The sequence below is a fragment of the Sinocyclocheilus anshuiensis genome, unplaced genomic scaffold (assembly GCF_001515605.1).
Source record: "Sinocyclocheilus anshuiensis isolate Anshui unplaced genomic scaffold, SAMN03320099.WGS_v1.1 scaffold1100, whole genome shotgun sequence".
Lineage (NCBI taxonomy): Eukaryota > Metazoa > Chordata > Actinopteri > Cypriniformes > Cyprinidae > Sinocyclocheilus > Sinocyclocheilus anshuiensis.
The window spans coordinates 228691-249276 of NW_015552633.1; the positions used below are offsets into that span (position 1 = coordinate 228691).

The window sequence follows — 20586 nt, forward strand, 5'->3', positions numbered from 1 at the left end:
TTTTAAGGGAATCTAGTGGACGGTTTAAATTGCAGCACATTTTGTTAAATGCATAGTATATAAATAAAATGTAAAAAGAAACAGAAACTGTGAGTGTTGATATATTAATCACAATTCATGTTATTTTAGAAATTTCAAGAGTTGTAAAAAATAGCTTGGGGGGGGGGGGATGGATAACAAGAATTATGATTACAGATAACATCTTGATTGTATGTTTCTTAGCATTTAAAGCAAGTTAGAATATTTTATTATATTATTAAAATGTTAATATAAATTACATTAATAGTTGTAAATTATTAAAATAAATGATAAGTATTTTCAATTATAAAAGTATATTATTAATTATAATATTAAGGCATTAGGTATTACGTATTTTTTTTAACATAATATTTTTGTTTGTTTATTTGTTTGCTTTTTATTTTATAGTAATTTAGTAATTTATTTGCCCAGATACTGGGTTATTTTTTGACCTTGGCACAGTCATTTTATTATATAGAATATCAATTATATTAATAATTAAATTATAAATTATAATAAATTATATTAATAATAAGTCATCCTGCCTCACCACTGAGGCATTATGTATTTTTTACATAATATTTTTGTTTGTTTATTTATTTGATTTTTATTTTATATTAATTTATTTGCCCAGATACCGGGATAATTTCTTACCTTGGCACAGTCATTTTGTTATATAGTTATTTATATATGTTCATCTCAATAGATTTCAGATTAATTAGGAAAGTGAGGGATTTAAGAGAAAAAAAGAAAAACCAAATAGTCTTTCACACAACAAGCTTTGCGACACCGCTTCAGCCACTAGAACTGAAATGTATTTGGCAATAGCGCCACCTAATGGATAATCCATTAAACACAACAACTCCGGATAAAATACAATCAACCATTGAAATTTACATGTCATGATCTCAAACGAACCTATGTGAATATTTTGCATTCAGACTTGTGTTATATCTGTTTGAGACTACGATTAATATTAAAGGATATTTACATTTGTTTTATTTCCCCTAGAACTAAAATTGCAAAATGCCTTTTCAAAGCAAGTTTCTTATGTAAATACGTATTGTCACATTTATAATTAGATCAGGGGGCTGTTTCATAAAACAAGTTTACCAAACAAACCAGGCTTATTTCAGTTAGTCTGACTTATTTTGAACCAAATAAACTGACAATAAGTCAGACTAACTAAAATAAACATCTTATTTGGTAAACTTGTTTAATGAAACAGGCCCCAGGTGGTGCTGCCATGCAATATATAAAACCAAACCTGCTGCAGTCAAGACAATTTTCAGAATCCATTTCCATAAATCTATATTTATTTTCAAATCAGATTAATTAATCACATCATACCTCAATTAGCATCAGCATCATTAAGAAGCATTGATTTACAGTAACCTATACAAACATGGCCTTAAACCAAAGCACACAGAGGAAGGGAACGGAAGGCGTCTCTTTTTGCAGCAGTGTCATCGTCCTGCTGATTTTGACCGTAGAAAGTGAACCCAGATGTGATGCCCGTTCCACCACTGGGTCCAGTTCTTCTTAACCACAACCTCCTGAAGCAAGAACAGCCTAAAGTGGTCTGTGGAGAAGGCAGCTTCCAGTGAACAAACAGGAAATAGCAGACTGTAATTACTTTGCATTACTCACAGATGTTTGAGAAGATCAAGTCTTATGTGGGGGCCACTGAACCCCAGCGGGGAAACATTCGGACTGTAACGTCAGGCCATAGCAACAATATTCATTTTATCATTCATTCAATCAATCAATATAATCAAGACCTAAATAGATTGTTTCATTTGCATGGCCTCAGAATAATGCTCAGTATATAGTTGCAAACAGCAAAACCGAAAGTTCTCAAGCAATACGAATTTGGAAGATACGAATAATGTTTCACACTCATTAATTAAAGAAGGACATTCTGAAAGGAAAAACTCGAAACCTGGCATCGCTAAACATGGATAACTTTTATTTTAGCTAGTGAGTCACCTATAGGAGAAAACGGTCACGTTCTCACTGAGCTTCAGCAATTCGGACTGAATCCTGATTAGCAGCAGATTAGAATCCTGATCAGTCCAAAAAAGCATTAAAGAGGTTCTCCTGAACACCAGGCCTGGTTACGTCTGGGGATGATGGACTTCAGAGGAACTTATGGCATTTCTGAACAGGTTTCTCCTATGACAAATGCACTTTTGAATGACAAGATTGCAGGAAAAAAATAACCAAACAAAAAAATACAGGAAAAAAAGTGCATTGGCTGGTGTCATTCTACACCAAGCTGCGAAACTATTATTTGGTACACAGAAATAGATGCTGATACACAAAGGTGAAAGGGCTACTCTGGAGGCGGTCTACAATATCGGACGTGATTATTCTGGCTTGGGATTCAGTCAGGTGGGACGCAAGCTTCTGCGCCTCAATTATGTTTTTTACAGCTTCACGTCAATTCAAGTAAAGATTTTTCTTTCCTTGGATACATAATTCTCATCTCCTCTGAGTGTGCTCAAATTTATAGAGCACTAAAATTTAAATGATTTACCAAAACAAACAAACAAAAACAAGACAAAACAATAAGCCTACAAATACATTTGAAATCCTCAGAACCAACTACACTGGTTAGTCAGTTAATGCCAAACAGATGTCCAATGATAGTTAAGGGTACTGGTAGAAGCTTTTAGAAGAGCTGAAAGTGCTTTAAGATACAGTTTACGTGAGTGATTTTCTTTCTGTTTCGTGCGAGACTTGAGCGTAAGGGCAGATCCATCAGAAGTTGACGCAGAAAAGTCCAGTCGTGATTAAGTGTTCGTACATCGTTTTCAGCAGAAAAAAATACATCAGAAGCCCATTCTTCCTCTGAGGTTACACAATATTTAAGGTTCTACATCATTAGTGTTGACGTTCTACCAAGGAGATCTCTGTAAACCTACTGTTTATTTCTATTTCGCTCCTGTAAAGAAAGAAAAAGAGAGAAAAGAGACCAAATTAGATGATTAAATAGAACATGAAGCCATTAAACATTTACTAAGCTAGTTTGCTTTAAGTAACAGAAATGAAAGTGTCTTTAAAAACCCTTGCGGTATGTTGGTTGCGCATTAAATCAAGATAATCTTTTCAACACTTCAAAATACTCTAGAATCTTTTCTGCTTGTGATTTGGCTCTTGTTTAGGGATTAACCGATTTTAAAATTCTACCAATTAGCTGATCATAATTGTCATGAAATATATATAAAATTCCATTTTGTTTAAATAATATAAAAGAAAACTAACATTTTAGTTTTTATGCTAACAATACATTATAATGTTGCGATACCTAAGTTCACTGTATGAAAAATGAATATTAATTTTGAATTCTGACAGAGATTAGACAGTAATATTAAATTATAATAATATAATATTATTAATATATTATTACACATGTTGTGGGTCACCAAGCAATTTTAAGAATCTTTCTAAGATGAAAAGGTTTCAAATGTTAGTTTGCTGAAGATGCATGTAAGAGTAAAAATGATTCTGCGTATCTGAAGTATCAGAACCGCTGACACAGCCAGTGGTTTCAAAACAGTACGAGGCTGATAAGATCTCTCTGACATGCAGAGAATGAAACTTTTCACCCTTAAAGTAATTTTAAAAGAAGCGAGTAATATTTTTGACAAATGTTCATGGGAGATGAAGACCTCTGTTACATAAAAGCCATTTTATTCTACATTAGGGTGGTTGTCCCACATGTTATATGACCAGCTGAATACTACTCAATTCATCTTAGTAACCCCTCTTGGAGATTTTGGATTGGAGAATAATTAATCATGCATGACAAATATGCTTGTGAACAGGGTATTTCTACAATAAAGTAACTGAAAACCTGCATTTGCACTATGCTCAAACACACCAATAGGTGTCATTATAAAGTCTGATGACCATGTTCTTATCTTAATGAAGCTCAGAAACAACTTAAAGGGATAGTTCACTCAAAAATGAAAATTTGCTAAACAATTACTCACCCTCAGACCATCCAAGATGTAGTTGAGTTCATTTTTTCCATTTGCAACAGATTTGGAGAAATTAAGCATTACATAACTTGCTCACCAATGGACCCTCTGCAGTGAATGGGTGCCGTCAGAATGAGAGTTCAAACAGCTGATAAAAGTATATCACAATAATCCATAAGTAATCCACACAACTCCAGTCCATCACGTCTGGAGTGAAACAAAGTGAAAAGCTGCATGTTTGTAAAAAAAAAAAAAAAAACGAATCCATCATGCCAAAATAGTCCATAATCCATAATAACATTTCCTCCAGTTAAAAAGTTCATCCCCTGTTGTTCCCTTGCATCAAAATCCACTGACATTTTTGTTTAAAACGGTTTTGGACTGTTTTTGCTTGTTACCAGTGCTTGATCTGTGCATCTTTCTTTCCTGATTCAGACGAGACAATTTTTTCTCATTTTTTTAAATAATCAATATTATGATTAAAGGACTTTTATTTTAGCCAGAACCAACAGTTTGAAGTTAAAAACATGTTAATGACGTATTATTACAAACATGCTTTTAACTTTCACTGGAGTTGTGTGGATTACTGTAATGTTTTTATCAGCTATCTGAACTCTAAACCAACAGCATCGAATCACTGCAGAGGATCCACTGGTGAGCAAGTGATGTAATGCTAAAATTCTCCAAATCTGTTCCGATGAAGAAACACTCATTTACGTCTTGGATGTCCTGAGGGTGAGTACATTTTCAGCAAATTTTCATTTTTGTGTGAACTATTCCTTTAACCCTCTGGTGCTGTTCGGTCATTTTTGAATGTAAAAATTCACTTTTTAACTTTTACTTTGTTGTTGTTGTTTTTACTTCACCTGAATAGCATGTAACTTGGTAAAGGTTTTGGCATTTGCTATGTGAACAAACACACAAATCATGGTTATGATCTGAAAAGTTAAAATGGTCCTGAAAAAACTTGCACTGTTGTACTGTTCACGGTCAAAAAAATTACCGCATTGGAAATGAATGAGAGGTGAATTTCATTTAGTGGGAACATTTGATATAATAAAACCTTACTAAAAGTTTACAGTTTTTTTTTTAGGTTTTTTTGTTTTAGATCTCAACCTCAATTTTGGAACACAACTTGATTAGATTTATGAATTTTATGCAGTTTTAGAGTAAAACATTAAATGTTTTGGAAAATTTATATTTCATAGAAAATGTAAAAATAATATTGTTGATCATTTCTCATAATAATACATTTCTATAACTTCTAAATTTATAAACATTTTTAAGTTTCACTTTTTTTTTTCACTTCAACAATAATGTACTAAGTGACGTCTTTAAAAAGAGAAGATACCAAATTTAAGTCTGTTCTCCAAAGCATTCGAGATTTACAACAGTTTAAGTAGGAAATTTCATTTACGGGTATATGTACAAAAAAGGGTTAAAATATAAATACAAACTAAAATATAGTACATTAATTTCACTGAAATAAAAAAAATCTGTAATTTTTAATTGCCATGTGAGCAGCTCCAGAAGGTTAACATATATTTAATGCATAAATCTATGACATTTAAAGCTATCATAAAGATATGAGGCAAAATAAAATAAACCGTTCATGTTTACTGGCTAAGCAGATGTATGTTAGCTACATCAGGAGTCTCCAGCCTGGCTCATTATCATTTCCAAACAACAAAAAGCCATGTGCTACTAGAAGGCTTTAATACACTTAATTGGAGATACTGATTGCATTATAGACAGCGCTTTTACAGCCCACTGTTGGCAACTAAATCAGTTGTCAAAATGTCAATGACGCAGACTGACAGAATAGATTAGGATTCATTAGCTCATCATTCTTAAATGCTTGACATTTCTAATGATAATAAAAAATAAATAACCAGAGTTAAGCATCACACATTTATGAATGCAAAGTGCCATGCTAATATAATGCAAATATTTTTTCTATATACACTGCTGTGTGCCACAAATTAAGACCCCTTCATTAGAATAAATAAAGCAATAAAGCATTAGATTTCACAAATTAAACCAGAGGCCTTGGAGACCTTTATAATTTAAAGAGTTGATTTTATTATGGCTTTGGCAATCTACACATGATTGGCAAGGTAATGAAATAGAAAGAAATGAGGTTCTGAGAAAAACGTAATCTGCGGTTTGATAATCTCTCACGAAAAAAAAAGAAGCTAAATTAGTCCAAGTACAACAGGACATCATGATTAGGCCAAGCGCCATTTTGATTGCAATTTTTCCATTTATATTCTTGACTAACAAGTTTATCCTAAAGTGGCTTACTTAAAGATGCACAAATATCACGTAAGTGACAAATACTCAATCAGCTGAATACAAATGACATGCTGATGTAACAAGGCCAATAGGGTTGCAGTGCTGCATACAGGCCATATACATGCAGCAACAATTTCAGTCAATTCACAATCTGGTTATTCACAGAAGTAAAAGCAGAAGCTTAACACTGATAAAACACAGAACTCTGTTCAACCGAAGTTTATTGACAATTGCTGCACAATTAAAACATTTATGGTAGCTTTGGTCAAAATATCTAAAACTAAAAAAAACTGCTGGCATTCATTCATGTTTATTCTATACAGGCACGTGACGGCAAAGCATTGCAATGGTTATCACTATGTAAACCATCACAAGTTTGGGAGTCACTCCCAAAACTTTAAAGTGAGTACATGACCACAGTAGTACAAAGTTGGGCCAATGAGTTTAGTGTAGATATTAAACCTTCTAGTGCCGAACAATTTCCAACAACTTCCAAACAAGTTTAAGCTCTATTAGGATGAGATACTGAATGACTCTATTTGTTCAGATGCAATACACAATACATCTTTAAAGGTTTGACCTGATAAACCTCCAAAATCTTGTGTAATCTGATCTAATTGCTGTTTTCATAACTCACATACAAAGACAAAAAGCAGCTGGTGCTGAGGTAACGGGTACAGACATCAATTATTTGTGTTGGTTGGGCAGGAAATGATGTAAGTCCAATCTATTAATGGGAAATCTGCCTGCTGTTTGAGCAGAGACACTGATTGGCATCACAGCTCGACGCCAGCTATTGTTAATAAATGGTCAGACTTTTCTTTCATTTTTTTTAAAGACCCATTTATTTCACAATACCTATCTTCTGAGACTTTAGCAGTTCAGTTAATTGAAATATAGGGGAAATGTGTTATGTGCAAGCCGTGTTGAGCAATAACACAAACAACTTATTATGTGACCACCAGTAATGATGTACTGAGTTACCAGATCTAACCAGATTTCATTTTAATTATGACTGACTACACTGTTTTTGTCTTGCTGCTGCCTATTTCTGAAACTCAAAAGAGACAGAAAGGCTTGGAAATTAGTTGCTATTAAAAAAACCTACCTTTGGAAATGGATGGACATGGCGACAGCACTAAAACGTAACAATGATTACAAGATCTAAAGGTGCAGTGCCTGCTTTCTGCTATTGTGAAGAGTGGCAGAAAGCTGCTCTTACCCTTCGCATGGCTTCCTCTTCCTCCTGCCGCATTTCGTAATGTGCAAAATCATCAAAGATTGAGGTGGTATGCTTGAAAGTCGCAATAATTTTAAGCACTTGCTTTGCCTTTTCTAGGGGCACTTCCTGAGTGTCCCTGGAGTTGGTGACAGGCTTGTTGTCATTGTTTTCTAAGCGAATGTGCCGCAGTTGGTTATTGGGCACGTCCTTAACAAAGATCCATTTCACCTCAAACTTGCCCTTCCACTTATCCTGGGACCAGACGCCGGCGTAGGCGTTATAGTCCACGGTTGACTTCATCTCGGCCACGCCGCAGAAGTGTCCGCTGCCGTTGACGCTAAAGAGCAGGTACAGTGGACCTTTGGCACAGACCGTGCGGTAGGCGCCGTCCAGACGCTTGTTTCCGTGCTCTGTGCTGCACCAGATGGAGTACTTGATGGAACGGTGGATGTCATCCTCCGAGTAGCTCTTGATGATAAAGACCCGTCCATTTTTCAAGTTCCAGTCAAAGTCTTTGGGGTTGTAATTGTTGAGGGCCTTGAGCTTCTCCAGCACAGGGTGAACCTCACTGGAAGAAGGCGACAAGCTCATGGGGACTCCCGTCCCAAGGCCAAAGTTCTCCATGCTGCTGTTCTGGTTAAATGTGGTTCCTCGGTTCCGAGGAGCCACCCAGCGATTTTGGGGTGGGGGGTTCTGCACCTGAGGTGGGTGCAGGGGCTGCGGGGGACCTGGTTGCGAGTGATGGTGAGGGTGGGGAGGACCTGGAGGCAGCTGCTGAGGGTGCTGGGGAGATTGTAGCTGGAGCTGCTGGTGTTGGGGTTGATGAGGCAATGGACTCTGTAGCATGGGCTGAGGTTGGGCCAAGAGATGCTGCTGTACCAAGGGCTGAGGCGGGAGCATCTGCTGCACAAGAGGGGGTTTGGTGATGGAGCCTTTGTCCTCCCAGGTCCCAATGTTCATGTTATGCTTTATCGGCGGAGGAGGAATTGTGGCACCGCTTCCCAAACCCATGTTGGGCTTCGTCTTCAACTTGGGCTGAGGTTTCGCCGGTTTCCTCGCAATGGCAGCCCACGAGGTGGGTTTTGGTGCGGAGGAGCTGACGGGTGGCATGATGTTGGCAGCCATGCTACTCATACCCACCATCCCACCTAAAGGAGAACCAACCGTTTTTGTAACCGCCGACATGTCGGAGCCGAGCTTGAGCCCGGTCATTCCCTGGTCGATACTACTGAGCCCTGGAACTTTACTAAGTTGCGAGTCACTGCCAAATCCGGCCTGTCCGTCAGCAATGGCCCGTCCCAATGAGCTCGGGGGATATCCGTAACTGCTGCTGTATGCTGAGCTCTGTGTAGACTGTCCCTGAGAACCACTGGTGCCCCAGGTGGAAAAGTCTGCATTTCCAGGAAAGAAGTTAAATCCGTGTTGGCTGAGAAAAGGGGGCGTGTTGCCCAAAGCACCAGGCTGGCTGAAGACTCCGTCGGGAATGAAGTGATGCTCACCATTGCTCATCTGTCCATACGTGGTCAGGTAAGGCATAGGCGGATCTCCTGCGGTGGACCAAGCAGCCTCTCCCAGGGAGTAAGGGAATCCGATAGAGGGAGCATAATAGCTGGGCATGTAGGGATCAGACATTGGTGGGTAACTATTACTCTGTAGGGGGTAATTAAAGAGAAGTCAGTAATGATGATGTAACAAACCAGTGGCTAAATAAAGATAAAAACATAAAACATAATCAGTGAAAAAAGTGTCCAACACACTACCGTTCAAAGTTTTTAAGAATTTAATACTTTTATTCACCAAGGATGCACTAAATTGATCAAAAATAAAGACATTTATAATGTTGCAAAGGATTTCTATTTTCAATTATTGCTGTTCTTTTAAACTTTCTATTGATCAAAGAATCTTGAAAAAAATGTCAATTTCCACAAAAATATTAAGCAGCACAACTGATTTCAACATTGATAATAATGATAAATGTTTCTTAAGCACCAAATCAGCATATTAGATGGATTTCTGAAGAATCATGTGACACTGCAGAAATTATAATAATATTTCACAATCTTACCATTGTTTAATGTATTTTTAATCCATAAATGCAGCTTTGATGAGTGTAAGAGACTTCTTTAATTTAAAAAATCTCACAGACTACAGTTTTGAATTGTAATATACAATATAGATGTTAAGTATCAACAAATAATAAAATATGGAAGAGGTCAATAATTTGTTACATATTTACCACAGTTTAATGTAATGGAACACTGAAATGAAATTATAAAAAAATAGCAATACTAATATTTTCATAGTACTGACAACTAATATGACAGTATAAGGACAAAAACTCACCTGATTTGTCTGGCTGCTCAGGTAATTGTCAAAGTCATCATCATTTACAGTATCCTTCTGATGCATCGAACCGTTTGGCACTAAGCAAAATTATACCAAAGACAGAGAGAGACAGTGTGTCAGTTAGTTTTACTTAGTTCAGTGCACCATGATGTTGATAAGAAATAATGACACACAGCAAAAGTAAATTACACTTGGAAATGATTATGTCTAAGCAAGAACAACAAGTAAAAGCATATTAAAAACTCTAAATTGCTTCATCAGTCAAAGTCACGACTATGAAGTCACATAGCGAGCTAGATTAATATCAAGACTGGTCTACTACATAAAATATGATTCACAGAAGGAGTGACTAATTATTAATGCACACAAGTGAGATGGCGAGAAACACATCGGTAAACCGAACACCCCTTAAAGAGACAGTTCACACAAAATGAAATTTCTCATCCACATGTTGTCCATTTGACTTTCTTTGGCTAAATGATGGCCTCAGTCACCATTCATTTTTATGGCATGGAAAAAAATGTAATTAAAGTGAATGCTGACTTAAGGTGTATGGCCCAACCATTATGTGTTTCACAGAAGAACAGAACAAAGTTATACAGGTTTATAATAACATGAGGGTGAGTAAATGATGACAGAAATTTAATGTTTGAGTGAACTGTCCCTTTAAAAGTGGACAGAAAACGAATCTTTTCATCACATACCTTTGTTTCCTTGTCCTTTAGGTCTCTGATTTTGGGTTCAAAGTGTGCAGGCAGTGACAAAAAGACACACAAAAAAACACACTATGAACATCAATTTATCACGAACACAACATGGATACAGTGATTCGGCCTAGCAGAAACAGCTATCAAATACCCAAGACTCCCAGTTTGTGGAGAAACGGCTTGACTATGATTGACGTTGGCTGAGTTTTACAACATAATGAAGAGCCTTACTGTGCGTTAGTTTGTTTTGAAACGTTTATTCTTTCCAAGCGCGCCAGTAATGCTGTCTGGGTAGGCAGCTCACTAGGTTTTAAAACACAGCCACAACCTGTACATGCACTATCATGCTTAACGTTATATAGTTAACGTATATAGATGGAACCTGATCGACAGTTGTCGCAGACATTCTCCTGGAGCCCGAGCTGATCGCTGTTATGACTGTCCACGGCTGTCTCTCCTGCCACCGCTGCGGGTTCACGTTGTTTTTCCTCTCTCCGGGTTGTCCTATAATCAAAGCGTATTTCTCAGGCGTTGATCTCCTCGCCCGGTTTCAAACGGTCGGCAGCGGTCCTCTCGGCGATACTGACAGCGAAAGTCAAACGGCTGTGGGAGGTTGCTGCTGTGTGATGTGTTTAAGTTAGTCCGAAACATTCACACTGTGTAACGTCTGGAGAGAATATTACCCCTGCTCTGCTCCACAATGGCGGACGGGCTCTGACTCTCACTTCCGTTTGAGCGCTGACCTTCCGCCGCTGACGTAAGAGAGGAGACAAGCGCCTGCTTTTTCATACAGTGCAAAATATTACTCTTGCGATTACTAATGTTAGCTTTATTGTGATATTAATCTATTTAGTACGTTTGGTGGGTTTACAACGCGGTTTCTTTCGGCTTGTTTTTGGTTAGATTTCTGTACATTTATTAAGGATCACACATAGACTGTATTAAGGGATCACATCATGCCCAGCTTTTAACTGTTTCGAAAATGTCTATGGTTTTTCGCTTATGACATGTTTTATCATAAATGACTATATTTAAATAATCTGCTGATTCTGTTAGCTAAATTTAACATACATATTATGTAAATAAACCTTTGTTTTCAATTAAAAGTTCAACAATGACTTAAAGGTGCAGTGTGTAAATTTTAGCGGCATCTAGCGGTGAAGTTGCGAATTGCAACCAACGGCTCAGTCCCCCGCTCACCCCTCCCTTTAGAGAATCTACGGTGGCCGATACAGGACTAAGATGTCGTCGGTAAAGAGCAGAGAGCAATGCGATTTCTTTACAAAGGTAAATTAAGGAATTATGTTTACTTCATTATTTAATAAATCGATGTTATTGCGAATATTAATGTACTTGTTCATCATTGTGTCAGTGTTTTATTCGCAAGAACAACAAAGTGACGAAACGCGCTGTGAAGAGCAGTTAGTCCGTTTAGGGCTACTGTAGAAACATGGTGGCGACTTCCATGTAAGGGGACCCGCGGTGTATGTAGATATAAATTGCTCAATCTAAGGTAATAAAAACATAACGGTTCATTAAGTACGGTCTTTATACACCTCTGAAAACATAGTTATGTATATTATATTGCATTTCTGTCAATAGATCGATGTAGATATTACACATTGCACCTAGCAATATTAAGTTTGGAAAAAATATTTAACATTTTTGTTTACTTCCAATTTTTTTATTTTTTTGAATAGTCAAATTTGCACACTGAGAAACAAAAATTCATAGGCTACAAAAAAAAATGCTGGCAAAATGTGTTTGGAAGTGATATAAAGATATATTTCCATGACCATGAGATAGAAAAACGAAAGAAAACAAATCTTTAAAAGAATATTAAAATTAAAAAAATCTTATTTTCAAATATTAATATTATTCATAGCATTATGTATTCATTTGTAATTTAACAGTTATACTTTGGGAAAAATCGAAATATTTAGTTATTTCATACATATTATAGGCTATTATTTTACATTATTTTAATAATTAAATCATATGACAAACATTTTCAAAAATAATAAAAAAAAATCGAGTCTATCTATTTTTATTACTAGAGGGCATAGCCAAACAGGTGGGTGAAAATGAGAAATAAAATATCCATGAGAAGACAACATTAATTCTTCTATAACTGCTCTTTACCGCTTGGTGGCACTGTTGTATTTTGTACGAAAATAACTTGACCGTAAAAGACGTTCTTTACAAGTCATCAAAATAAAAGTCCTGTTACTGCCTATAACTCCTAGAACCATCAGAAATATAGTAACTTAATTTGCAAACCGCAAGAAGATCCAGTCTATATATGTTATGTTATATCTGTTATAAATAATTTCCCATAAGGATCATTCTGTCTTCAAGTCATTCTGTCAGACTGTTCTCAGAGTTGATTTGCTTTTCTATTAATTAATTTATTTATTTATTTATTTTTTTGTGTGTTTATTTTTACAAAATACAAATACAAAAATGTACCTGTATCTGTCATATTATTACAAACGTGCATAATATGACTTAAAATTGTTATATTACTTCAATATATATTATTTGAATATTTATTTAATATTTTTATTTTTATTTTATATCCTCGGCCATGCTGAGCTAGTGTGAGTGTTTCTGGCTTCAGCTCACTGTGTGGGGCTGATCCTCCTGAAACACTCCTACATACTCAGGCTGGGCTTTGGAGTATGCAGAACATGCTGACAGTGATAGCAAACGCACTTAAGGGTGGTGCCAAAATAAATGTAGGTATCATAATGTATATGTTTGCTGTAAATGAGACGTCAAGATTCAAAAGATTCAAGCTCTGTTTAGCTTAGAGGCATTAAAAGATTTAGCGAGGCTAAACTAGATCTCTGTAGTCTCATCGACCTTGTAGATGGTGTACCGTAAATGCAGAGTCATGTTTACTGTAAATGAAATAGCCACTGAATTGATCAGACTTGATTAAACTGCAGCGTCTTCCCTGCTTCGGTCACTCTATTCTGTGTTAAATGATCATAATTGGTTGTTTTTAGCTTTTCACACTCTGTGACACTGTCCAAGTGCAACTGAGAATTGGTATAATAATTTGTTTGGTCTGACATGGATGTCAACACGGACCATATTGTGGGTTTTTTCTGATATGTAGTCTTTCTACTATTTATGTTATCATTCTTTGTTTCATTTACAGTATGTAAATGCAATATGTTTCTACCTTTTTGCTTGTTTTATAGGGTGCCCAAACAGTGTCAGAGGTAAGATATTAGGTTTGGATTCTACACTCACTTAACTTCTCCTTAATGATCCAGCAACACCAGCTCAATCACCCCAGTATTAATTAGTTAGTTAGTGATATTTTTATTTATTTATTTATTGCCTATAGCTCATTTTAAAAAAATTATGATTACAAATTTTTAAGAATATAACTGATCTATCTTAGTTATTATAATTTGCCAACCAAATACACTACTGTTTAAAAGTTTGGGGTTGGTAAGATTAAAAAAAATATATATCTCTGGTGCAATATTATTAAAATTTAAAATAACTATTTTCTATTTTAATATATTTTAAAATGTAATTTATTACCTTGAAGGCAAAGCTGAATTTTTAGCATCATTACTCCAGTCTTCAGTGTCACATGATCCTTCAGAAATCATTTTAATATGCTGATTTGGTGTTCAAGAAACATTTCTTATTATCATTGTTGAAAAGAGTTGTGCTTAATATTTTTTTGGAAACTGATACTTTTTTTCAGTATTTATTGATGAATAGAAAGTTGAACATTTATTTGAAATATATATTTTTGTAACAATTTATATTTCTTTACTGCCACTTTGACCAATTAAAGACATCCTTGCTGAATATAACTATTAATTTCTTTTAAATAAATTAATGGTAGTGTTTATTTTAGGTACATTTGTGGCACGTTTCACTGTGGGTCCACATAATGGTTTTCAACGTTTAGTCAGTTCTTGTCAAGTTAAATGCATTCTGCCAGTATTTCTGTTTTAAAATAATTTTTCAGTTTTATTAATGCACTCTATTCTTCTCCAGGGCTCGAGAGTTGTGGTATCAGCACGTTCTTTTGCTGACTTGACACCTCAAGCCAGCTTTGACATCAAGGTAAAGTTGTCATATTAACTTAAAAGCATGCACAAACAACTTAGTTCATTCAAGAACTTGTTTGATTTCAGAAATGTGACCTTCATCGCTTGGATGAAGGCCCTTCGGTGCAGACGGTGCTCACCAGAGAGGATGGACTCAGGTACTACCGCACTATGCAGATCATGAGACGCATGGAGCTAAAGGCAGATCAGCTGTACAAGCAGAAGATCATACGAGGATTCTGTCATCTTTATGATGGCCAGGTAAGACTAAACCGAATGCCTTGTAAGTCTATAATAGCTATTTACACACAGTCACTGTAAAATTATTTATCTTTTTGCTACCTCTAAGGAGGCCTGTGCTGTAGGCATTGAGGCTGGTATCAATCCCACGGATCACCTGATCACAGCATATAGGGGTCATGGATACACCTACACCAGAGGTGTGTCTGTGAAAGAGATCATGGCAGAGCTCACAGGTGAGGACTTTCTTCATAAAGCTGCATTAAAATAGAAATCCTGCAGTTTATCAGAGATCTTGATTTTCCAAAAGAATACAATCTGCATTTGAATAATCTCAATCTCCATCCTGATTCTTAAAACCCCAAGAATGATCTTTTACCCTGCCTGTGGTGTACACCACATTTCTGCTGAATCTACAGCCTCATTAAGTGTTATTTTACAATGCTGTGTCTTGAGCACTAATTCAAATGATTTCTGAAGGGATATTCAACTCTGAGGACTGGAGTAATGATTGCTAAAAAAAAACATCACAGCAATAAATCACATCTGATAATATATTAAAACAGAAAACATGTACTTTAATAAAAATGTTACAGTTATTTCACAATATTTACTCTATTTCTTATCAAATAAATGCAGCAATGGTGAGCTTAAGAGACTTCTTTCAAATACATAAGAAAGCCCATTAAAAAACTAACAAGTAAAAAACTTTGAACGACAGTGTTTATATATAGCTGTATATAAATAGCAACTGAACTGCATAGTTTGCGTCCTGTTGTTGCTTTTTAAATTTAAAGGGATAGATCACACGTATACGTCGTGGTACTGTAGTGAACGCACATCGAATTCTGACAGGGAAGAGAAGAAATTGTTGAATAAAATCGTTATTTTTGTTTTCTTTGTGCACAAAAAATATTCTCATAGCTTTATAAAATTAGGGTTGAACCACTGATGTCATATGGACTATTTTAACGATGTCCTTACTACCTTTCTGGGCCTTGAAATTGGTAGTTCCGTTGCTGTCTATGGAGGCTCAGAGAGCTCTCGATTTCATCAAAAATATCTTAATTTGTGTTCTGAAGATGAACGGGTTTGGAACGACAGGTTGAGAAATTAATGACAGAATTTTCATTTTTGGGTGAAGTATCCCTTTAAGAGTTTCAATAGCTGAGAGAGAACTTCTTACATATCCAAAATGGACTGTAACTAAAAAATACCAAATGAATCTGAATTAGTGCTGTCAAACGATTAATCGCGATTAATCACATCCAATATAAAAGTGTTTGTTTGCATATCAAATCAAAATCAAACTGAATCAAGAGCTTGTAATAGGAATCAAATCAAGAAATGTGTATCAATACCCACCCCTCATTTGAACATGTTTACAATCCATTTCAGGTCGAAGGGGTGGTGTTTCCAAAGGCAAGGGTGGCTCTATGCACATGTATGCCAAGAATTTCTATGGCGGGAATGGTATTGTTGGTGCCCAGGTGAGATGCACGCATCATAGCTTACAAGAATATTACAACAGGCATTTCTAAATCTAAATTTCACAGGTGAGATGCACACATCATAGCTTACAAGAATATTACGTCAGGCATTTCTAAATGTAAATTTCACTGTTTTGAAGGTTCCTCTTGGGGCAGGTGTGGCCCTGGCATGCCAGTATCAGGGTAAGAATGAGGTTTGTGTCACTCTGTATGGGGATGGAGCTGCTAATCAGGTGAGAGCAACTTTTCCTCCATGTGTTCACAGGTTTGCGTGCGACCTGCTGTTGCAAAATAATGTCTTATCTGATTAATCTCTTTATCAGGGCCAGATCTTTGAGTCGTTTAACATGGCAGCTTTGTGGAAACTCCCCTGTATTTTCATCTGTGAGAATAATAAATATGGCATGGGGACATCAGTGGAACGGGCCTCAGCCAGCACAGATTATTACAAGAGAGGAGACTACATTCCTGGTCTGAGGGTAACTTTTTTTTTTTCGTTTTTAGTTTTTCTAGCTGCCTCATCCTGTTTTTATGTTCACTAGTGCATGCAAATGTATACAGAAGTACATAAAAGGTACACAAGTCAAGCAAATGAGCAAATAAGTCAAGCCTGTTTCTTTGTTTTCTCCAGGTGGATGGTATGGATGTTCTCAGCGTGAGAGAGGCAACCAGGTTTGCGGCAGATTATTGCAGATCTGGAAAGGTAAAAGAAAAGTGACATATTTTACTTGCTTAACAAGTCAAGGAGAGGTAATAGATTTAAAGGGTTAGTTCACACAAAAATGAAAATTAGTCCATAAATTACTCACCCTCAAGTCAACCTAGGTGTATATGACTTTCTTCTTTCAGACGAATCCAGTTGGAGTTATATTAAAAATTGTCTTTGATCTTTCAAGCTGTTTAATGCCACTCAGCGGGTGTTGCATGCATCAGTCCAAAAGAAGTTAAATAAAAAGCGCCCATCCATAAAAAAAAGTGTCTCACATGGCTCCGGGGGGTGAACAAAGGCCTTCTGTAGCGAATCGATGCGTTTTTGTAAGAAAAATATCCATATTCAAAACGTAATAATCACTTTAATGTAGCTTGCGCCAACAGTTGTACACGGAAGCAGCTCCGGGCTGATGAGGTATGAGGTCGGCGTTGCGCATGCGCCGCTGAGTCTCGTGAAAACCAACGTTTGTTAACAGGAGCAAAGGAAGCAAAGTTTCCTTACTTTAGCAAAGGAAAACCAGTCTCCTCTTAGCTTATATCGAAATCCTCCGACATTCTTTACAAATCCTTGTTTTGTACTTCTAATTAGTGACCGTTTTTTTGTTTTGATCTCTCCCCTGCGCTTCCGGGCGCTTTTTATTTAACTTCTTTTGGACTGATGCATGCAACACCCACTGAGTGCCATAAAACAGCTTGAAAGATCAAAGACAATTTTTTATATAACTCCGACTGGATTCGTCTGAAAGAAGAAAGTCATATACACCTTTAAAGGAGTAGTTCACCCTAAAAAGAACATTTGCTGAAAATGTACTCACCCTCAGGCTGTACGAGATGTAGATTTTGTTTTTTCTTCAGAACAGATTTGGAGAAATGTAGCATTACATCACTTGCTCACCAATGGATCCTCTAGAGTGAATGGGTGCCATCAGAATGGGAGTCAAAAAAGCTGATAAAACATCACAATAATCCACAAGACTCTATGACTCTAAAACTAATGTCTTGTGAAGTAAAAAGCTGCATGTTTGTGATAAACAAATGTATCATTAAGAAATTTTAACTTCAATCTTTTGGTCAAAATACCACAATAATCCATAATAACAGTTTCCTCCAGTGAAAAAGTAATCTTACATCAAAATCCACCAACATATTTGTTTAAAACTGTTCGTGCTTTGTGCTTGATCTGTGTATATTTCTCTCCTGATTCAGATTAAATTACTTTTTCACTGGAGAAAGCAACATTATGGAGTTGTATTTTAGCCAGAAGCAATTTGAAATTCTTTGATTTTTTTTACAAATACACAGCTTTTTGATGGACTGGAGTCGTGTAGATTACTTGTGGATTATTGCAATGTTTTTATCAGCTGTTTGCACTCTCATTCTGATGGCACCCATTCACTAAAGAGGATCTATTGGTGAGCAAGTGATGTAATGCTAAATTTTTCCAAATCTGTTTCCATGAAGAAACAAACTCATTTACATCTTGGATGCCTTGAGGGTGAGTAAATTTACAGCAAATGTTCATATTGGGGGGAACTTTTCCTTTAAGCACAGGCTAGTTTTGTAAACGAAAGTGATTGTTGGGAGATCCGGTCTGTGACTGGTGGGCAAATGTTTGGCCTGTGCTCTTCAGGGTCCCATACTAATGGAGCTCCAGACATATCGTTACCATGGCCACAGCATGAGCGATCCTGGGGTCAGGTGAGGTTGACCTTCAACCTTCCTCCCATGGCAGGCGCTCATCCTTCCTCGGTTCATTTAAAACCCTATCCTCATCTGCTAACCTCCATAATCACAGTCCTTCCTCTTTAGTTTTAAGTAGTTTGAGCATCATTTCAGTGAGCTCACAATTTTCTGTACTCTAAATCCGTGCTTTTCTCTTCTTAGTTATCGCACACGTGAGGAGATTCAGGAAGTTCGCAGTAAGAGTGACACTATCACTATGCTGAAGGATCGTATGATTAGTAACAACATGGCTAGCCTGGAAGAGATCAAGGTACTTGATGCATTACCGGGTACTTAATGAATACTAGAGGGTTAACACCAACTGTACCATGACAGGACATTGATGCTGAGATTCGTAAGGAGATAGAAGAAGCAGCACAGTTTGCTACCTCTGATCCAGAGCCCCCACTGGAGGATTTGTGCAACCACATCTTCTACAATGATGCACCTTTAGAGGTCAGAGGCACCAACCCTTGGATGAAGCTGAAATCCATCAGCTAAAGAACCTGCTGATAATTCAGCACTTCATTCCTCATAGTACGGACGGGAGCTCTGTTCCTAAACCTATACGCACAAAAAGATGGATGAAATTGTTTATCCATAAAGTCATAATTACATTCCATAACCACTGTTATTGCCTCTCTAATTAGCAATCAGTTTGGCAGACTATTAATATATTAGGAAACATAGCATAATGTACAGCAATAAATATTTAGAGCAATACTGGAAAAATAGATTATGAATAAATGAATGGGCATCATCTTGTAAACGTGAAATGTGAAATCAAAGGTCTATGAATGAAATGTAGGCCTATTAAAAATTATTTGTAACAATGATACAATTTTCATGTCCTATAGTAGTGTGGTGCTGTAATTTCTTGAATTATGAGTTCATTTGTCATTTTAATATAATATCCCAAAGCCTACATTTCTGTTAGTAGCCTACCAAAACTCTCACTAGCATCTAAGCTTATGCAAATATTAGTCAGCACATTTGCCCTGTAACCTGTATTCTGGATTTCAGAACACTAAAATGGATGGAATTAATAAATATGTAATAATTTGGCTTACATTTGTGTCAGTTGTGTTGAGTGCTCGCCACCGAATGAATGCAAAGTCCCGAGTCACTGAAACACACAAAAGAAATTACCAGACTCACCAGAAGGTCGCACTCTCCACCTGCGTGAATCAAGCGTCAAATCAAAGCTGACAGGGCGCTTTCTTACATACTGTACATTCCAATGTAATTTGATACCCACAAAAATGTGATGATTATAAATCAGTCTACATATTGACGAGTGTACACATACTACGCAGGATTGTTAAATTCATGCGCATAGTAGATTTCATTGTAAGCAAAAGAGATGTACTGCTCATTGGAATGGACTTAAGAAATAACTATTAAAATGATCATAAATTATTTTCATTTATGGTTGCATGTAGAGGAAGAAATAATGCAAAGTCTGAATAGGTGAAGCTAGGCCTAAATGTACGGATCATATAGCTGACCGTACACATTTGCTAGCTTCCATACAGAAAATATATTAATTTAATGTAATTATTATATAAAAACGTGTCAGCTCAGATCACAGAATGCACTGCGCTCTCACCTGCCCGTCTATGAGCGCCACAGCTTCAGCCCCACCCTCTGAGAATGATTGACATGCATATCAGCCAATCCGATGCGTCATACTGAAAGAAGCGGAAGTGAATAGAGAGCGTGAACGTGTTTTTCTGTCAAAAGGGGACAGTGGCGAGAGAGAGAGAG

At 36.5% G+C, this 20586-nt stretch overlaps 2 protein-coding genes across 3 annotated transcripts; one reads left to right on the forward strand and one right to left on the reverse strand.

Moving 5' to 3' along the window:
• Window positions 1-1966: 1966 nt before the first annotated feature.
• LOC107666630 (YTH domain-containing family protein 3-like) lies at window positions 1967-11346 on the reverse strand. Of its 2 annotated transcripts, XM_016458054.1 has the most exons (5): window positions 10957-11346; window positions 10572-10596; window positions 9865-9944; window positions 7522-9171; window positions 1967-2965 (listed from the first exon to the last, which is right to left on the reverse strand). In XM_016458054.1, the coding sequence occupies exons 1-5, from the start codon at window positions 10978-10980 to the stop codon at window positions 2942-2944; spliced, it is 1803 nt and encodes a 600-aa protein (XP_016313540.1). In that variant the 5' UTR covers window positions 10981-11346; the 3' UTR covers window positions 1967-2941. The 2 variants fall into 2 exon arrangements, with proteins under 2 accessions (XP_016313540.1, XP_016313539.1); XM_016458053.1 differs by lacking the exon at window positions 1967-2965 and having other exon boundaries at window positions 7126-9171.
• Window positions 11347-13186: 1840 nt separating this feature from the next.
• On the forward strand, window positions 13187-19879 carry LOC107666611 (pyruvate dehydrogenase E1 component subunit alpha, mitochondrial-like). Its single transcript, XM_016458018.1, has 12 exons — window positions 13187-13312; window positions 13784-13804; window positions 14604-14672; window positions 14744-14917; window positions 15006-15132; window positions 16295-16386; window positions 16527-16619; window positions 16710-16865; window positions 17018-17089; window positions 18728-18795; window positions 18982-19090; window positions 19156-19879. The coding sequence occupies exons 1-12, from the start codon at window positions 13256-13258 to the stop codon at window positions 19318-19320; spliced, it is 1203 nt and encodes a 400-aa protein (XP_016313504.1). The 5' UTR covers window positions 13187-13255; the 3' UTR covers window positions 19321-19879.
• The last annotated feature ends 707 nt before the right edge of the window (window positions 19880-20586 follow it).

What these genes read in the sequence shown, in the direction of transcription:
- LOC107666630 (XM_016458053.1), bottom strand. Translation starts at nt 10,980, where the DNA reads ATGTCTGCGACAACTGTCGATCAG. An exon ending in CTGCGACAACTGTCGATCAG is followed by an intron (nt 10,597 to 10,956) that starts GTTCCATCTATA and finishes ACCCAAAATCAG; the next exon opens with AGACCTAAAGGACAAGGAAA. An exon ending in TAAAGGACAAGGAAACAAAG is followed by an intron (nt 9,945 to 10,571) that starts GTATGTGATGAA and finishes AATTTTGCTTAG; the next exon opens with TGCCAAACGGTTCGATGCAT.
- LOC107666611 (XM_016458018.1), top strand. Translation starts at nt 13,256, where the DNA reads ATGCAGAACATGCTGACAGTGATAGCAAACGCACTTAAGGGTGGTGCC. An exon ending in ATGAGCGATCCTGGGGTCAG is followed by an intron (nt 18,796 to 18,981) that starts GTGAGGTTGACC and finishes TTCTCTTCTTAG; the next exon opens with TTATCGCACACGTGAGGAGA. An exon ending in CTAGCCTGGAAGAGATCAAG is followed by an intron (nt 19,091 to 19,155) that starts GTACTTGATGCA and finishes GTACCATGACAG; the next exon opens with GACATTGATGCTGAGATTCG.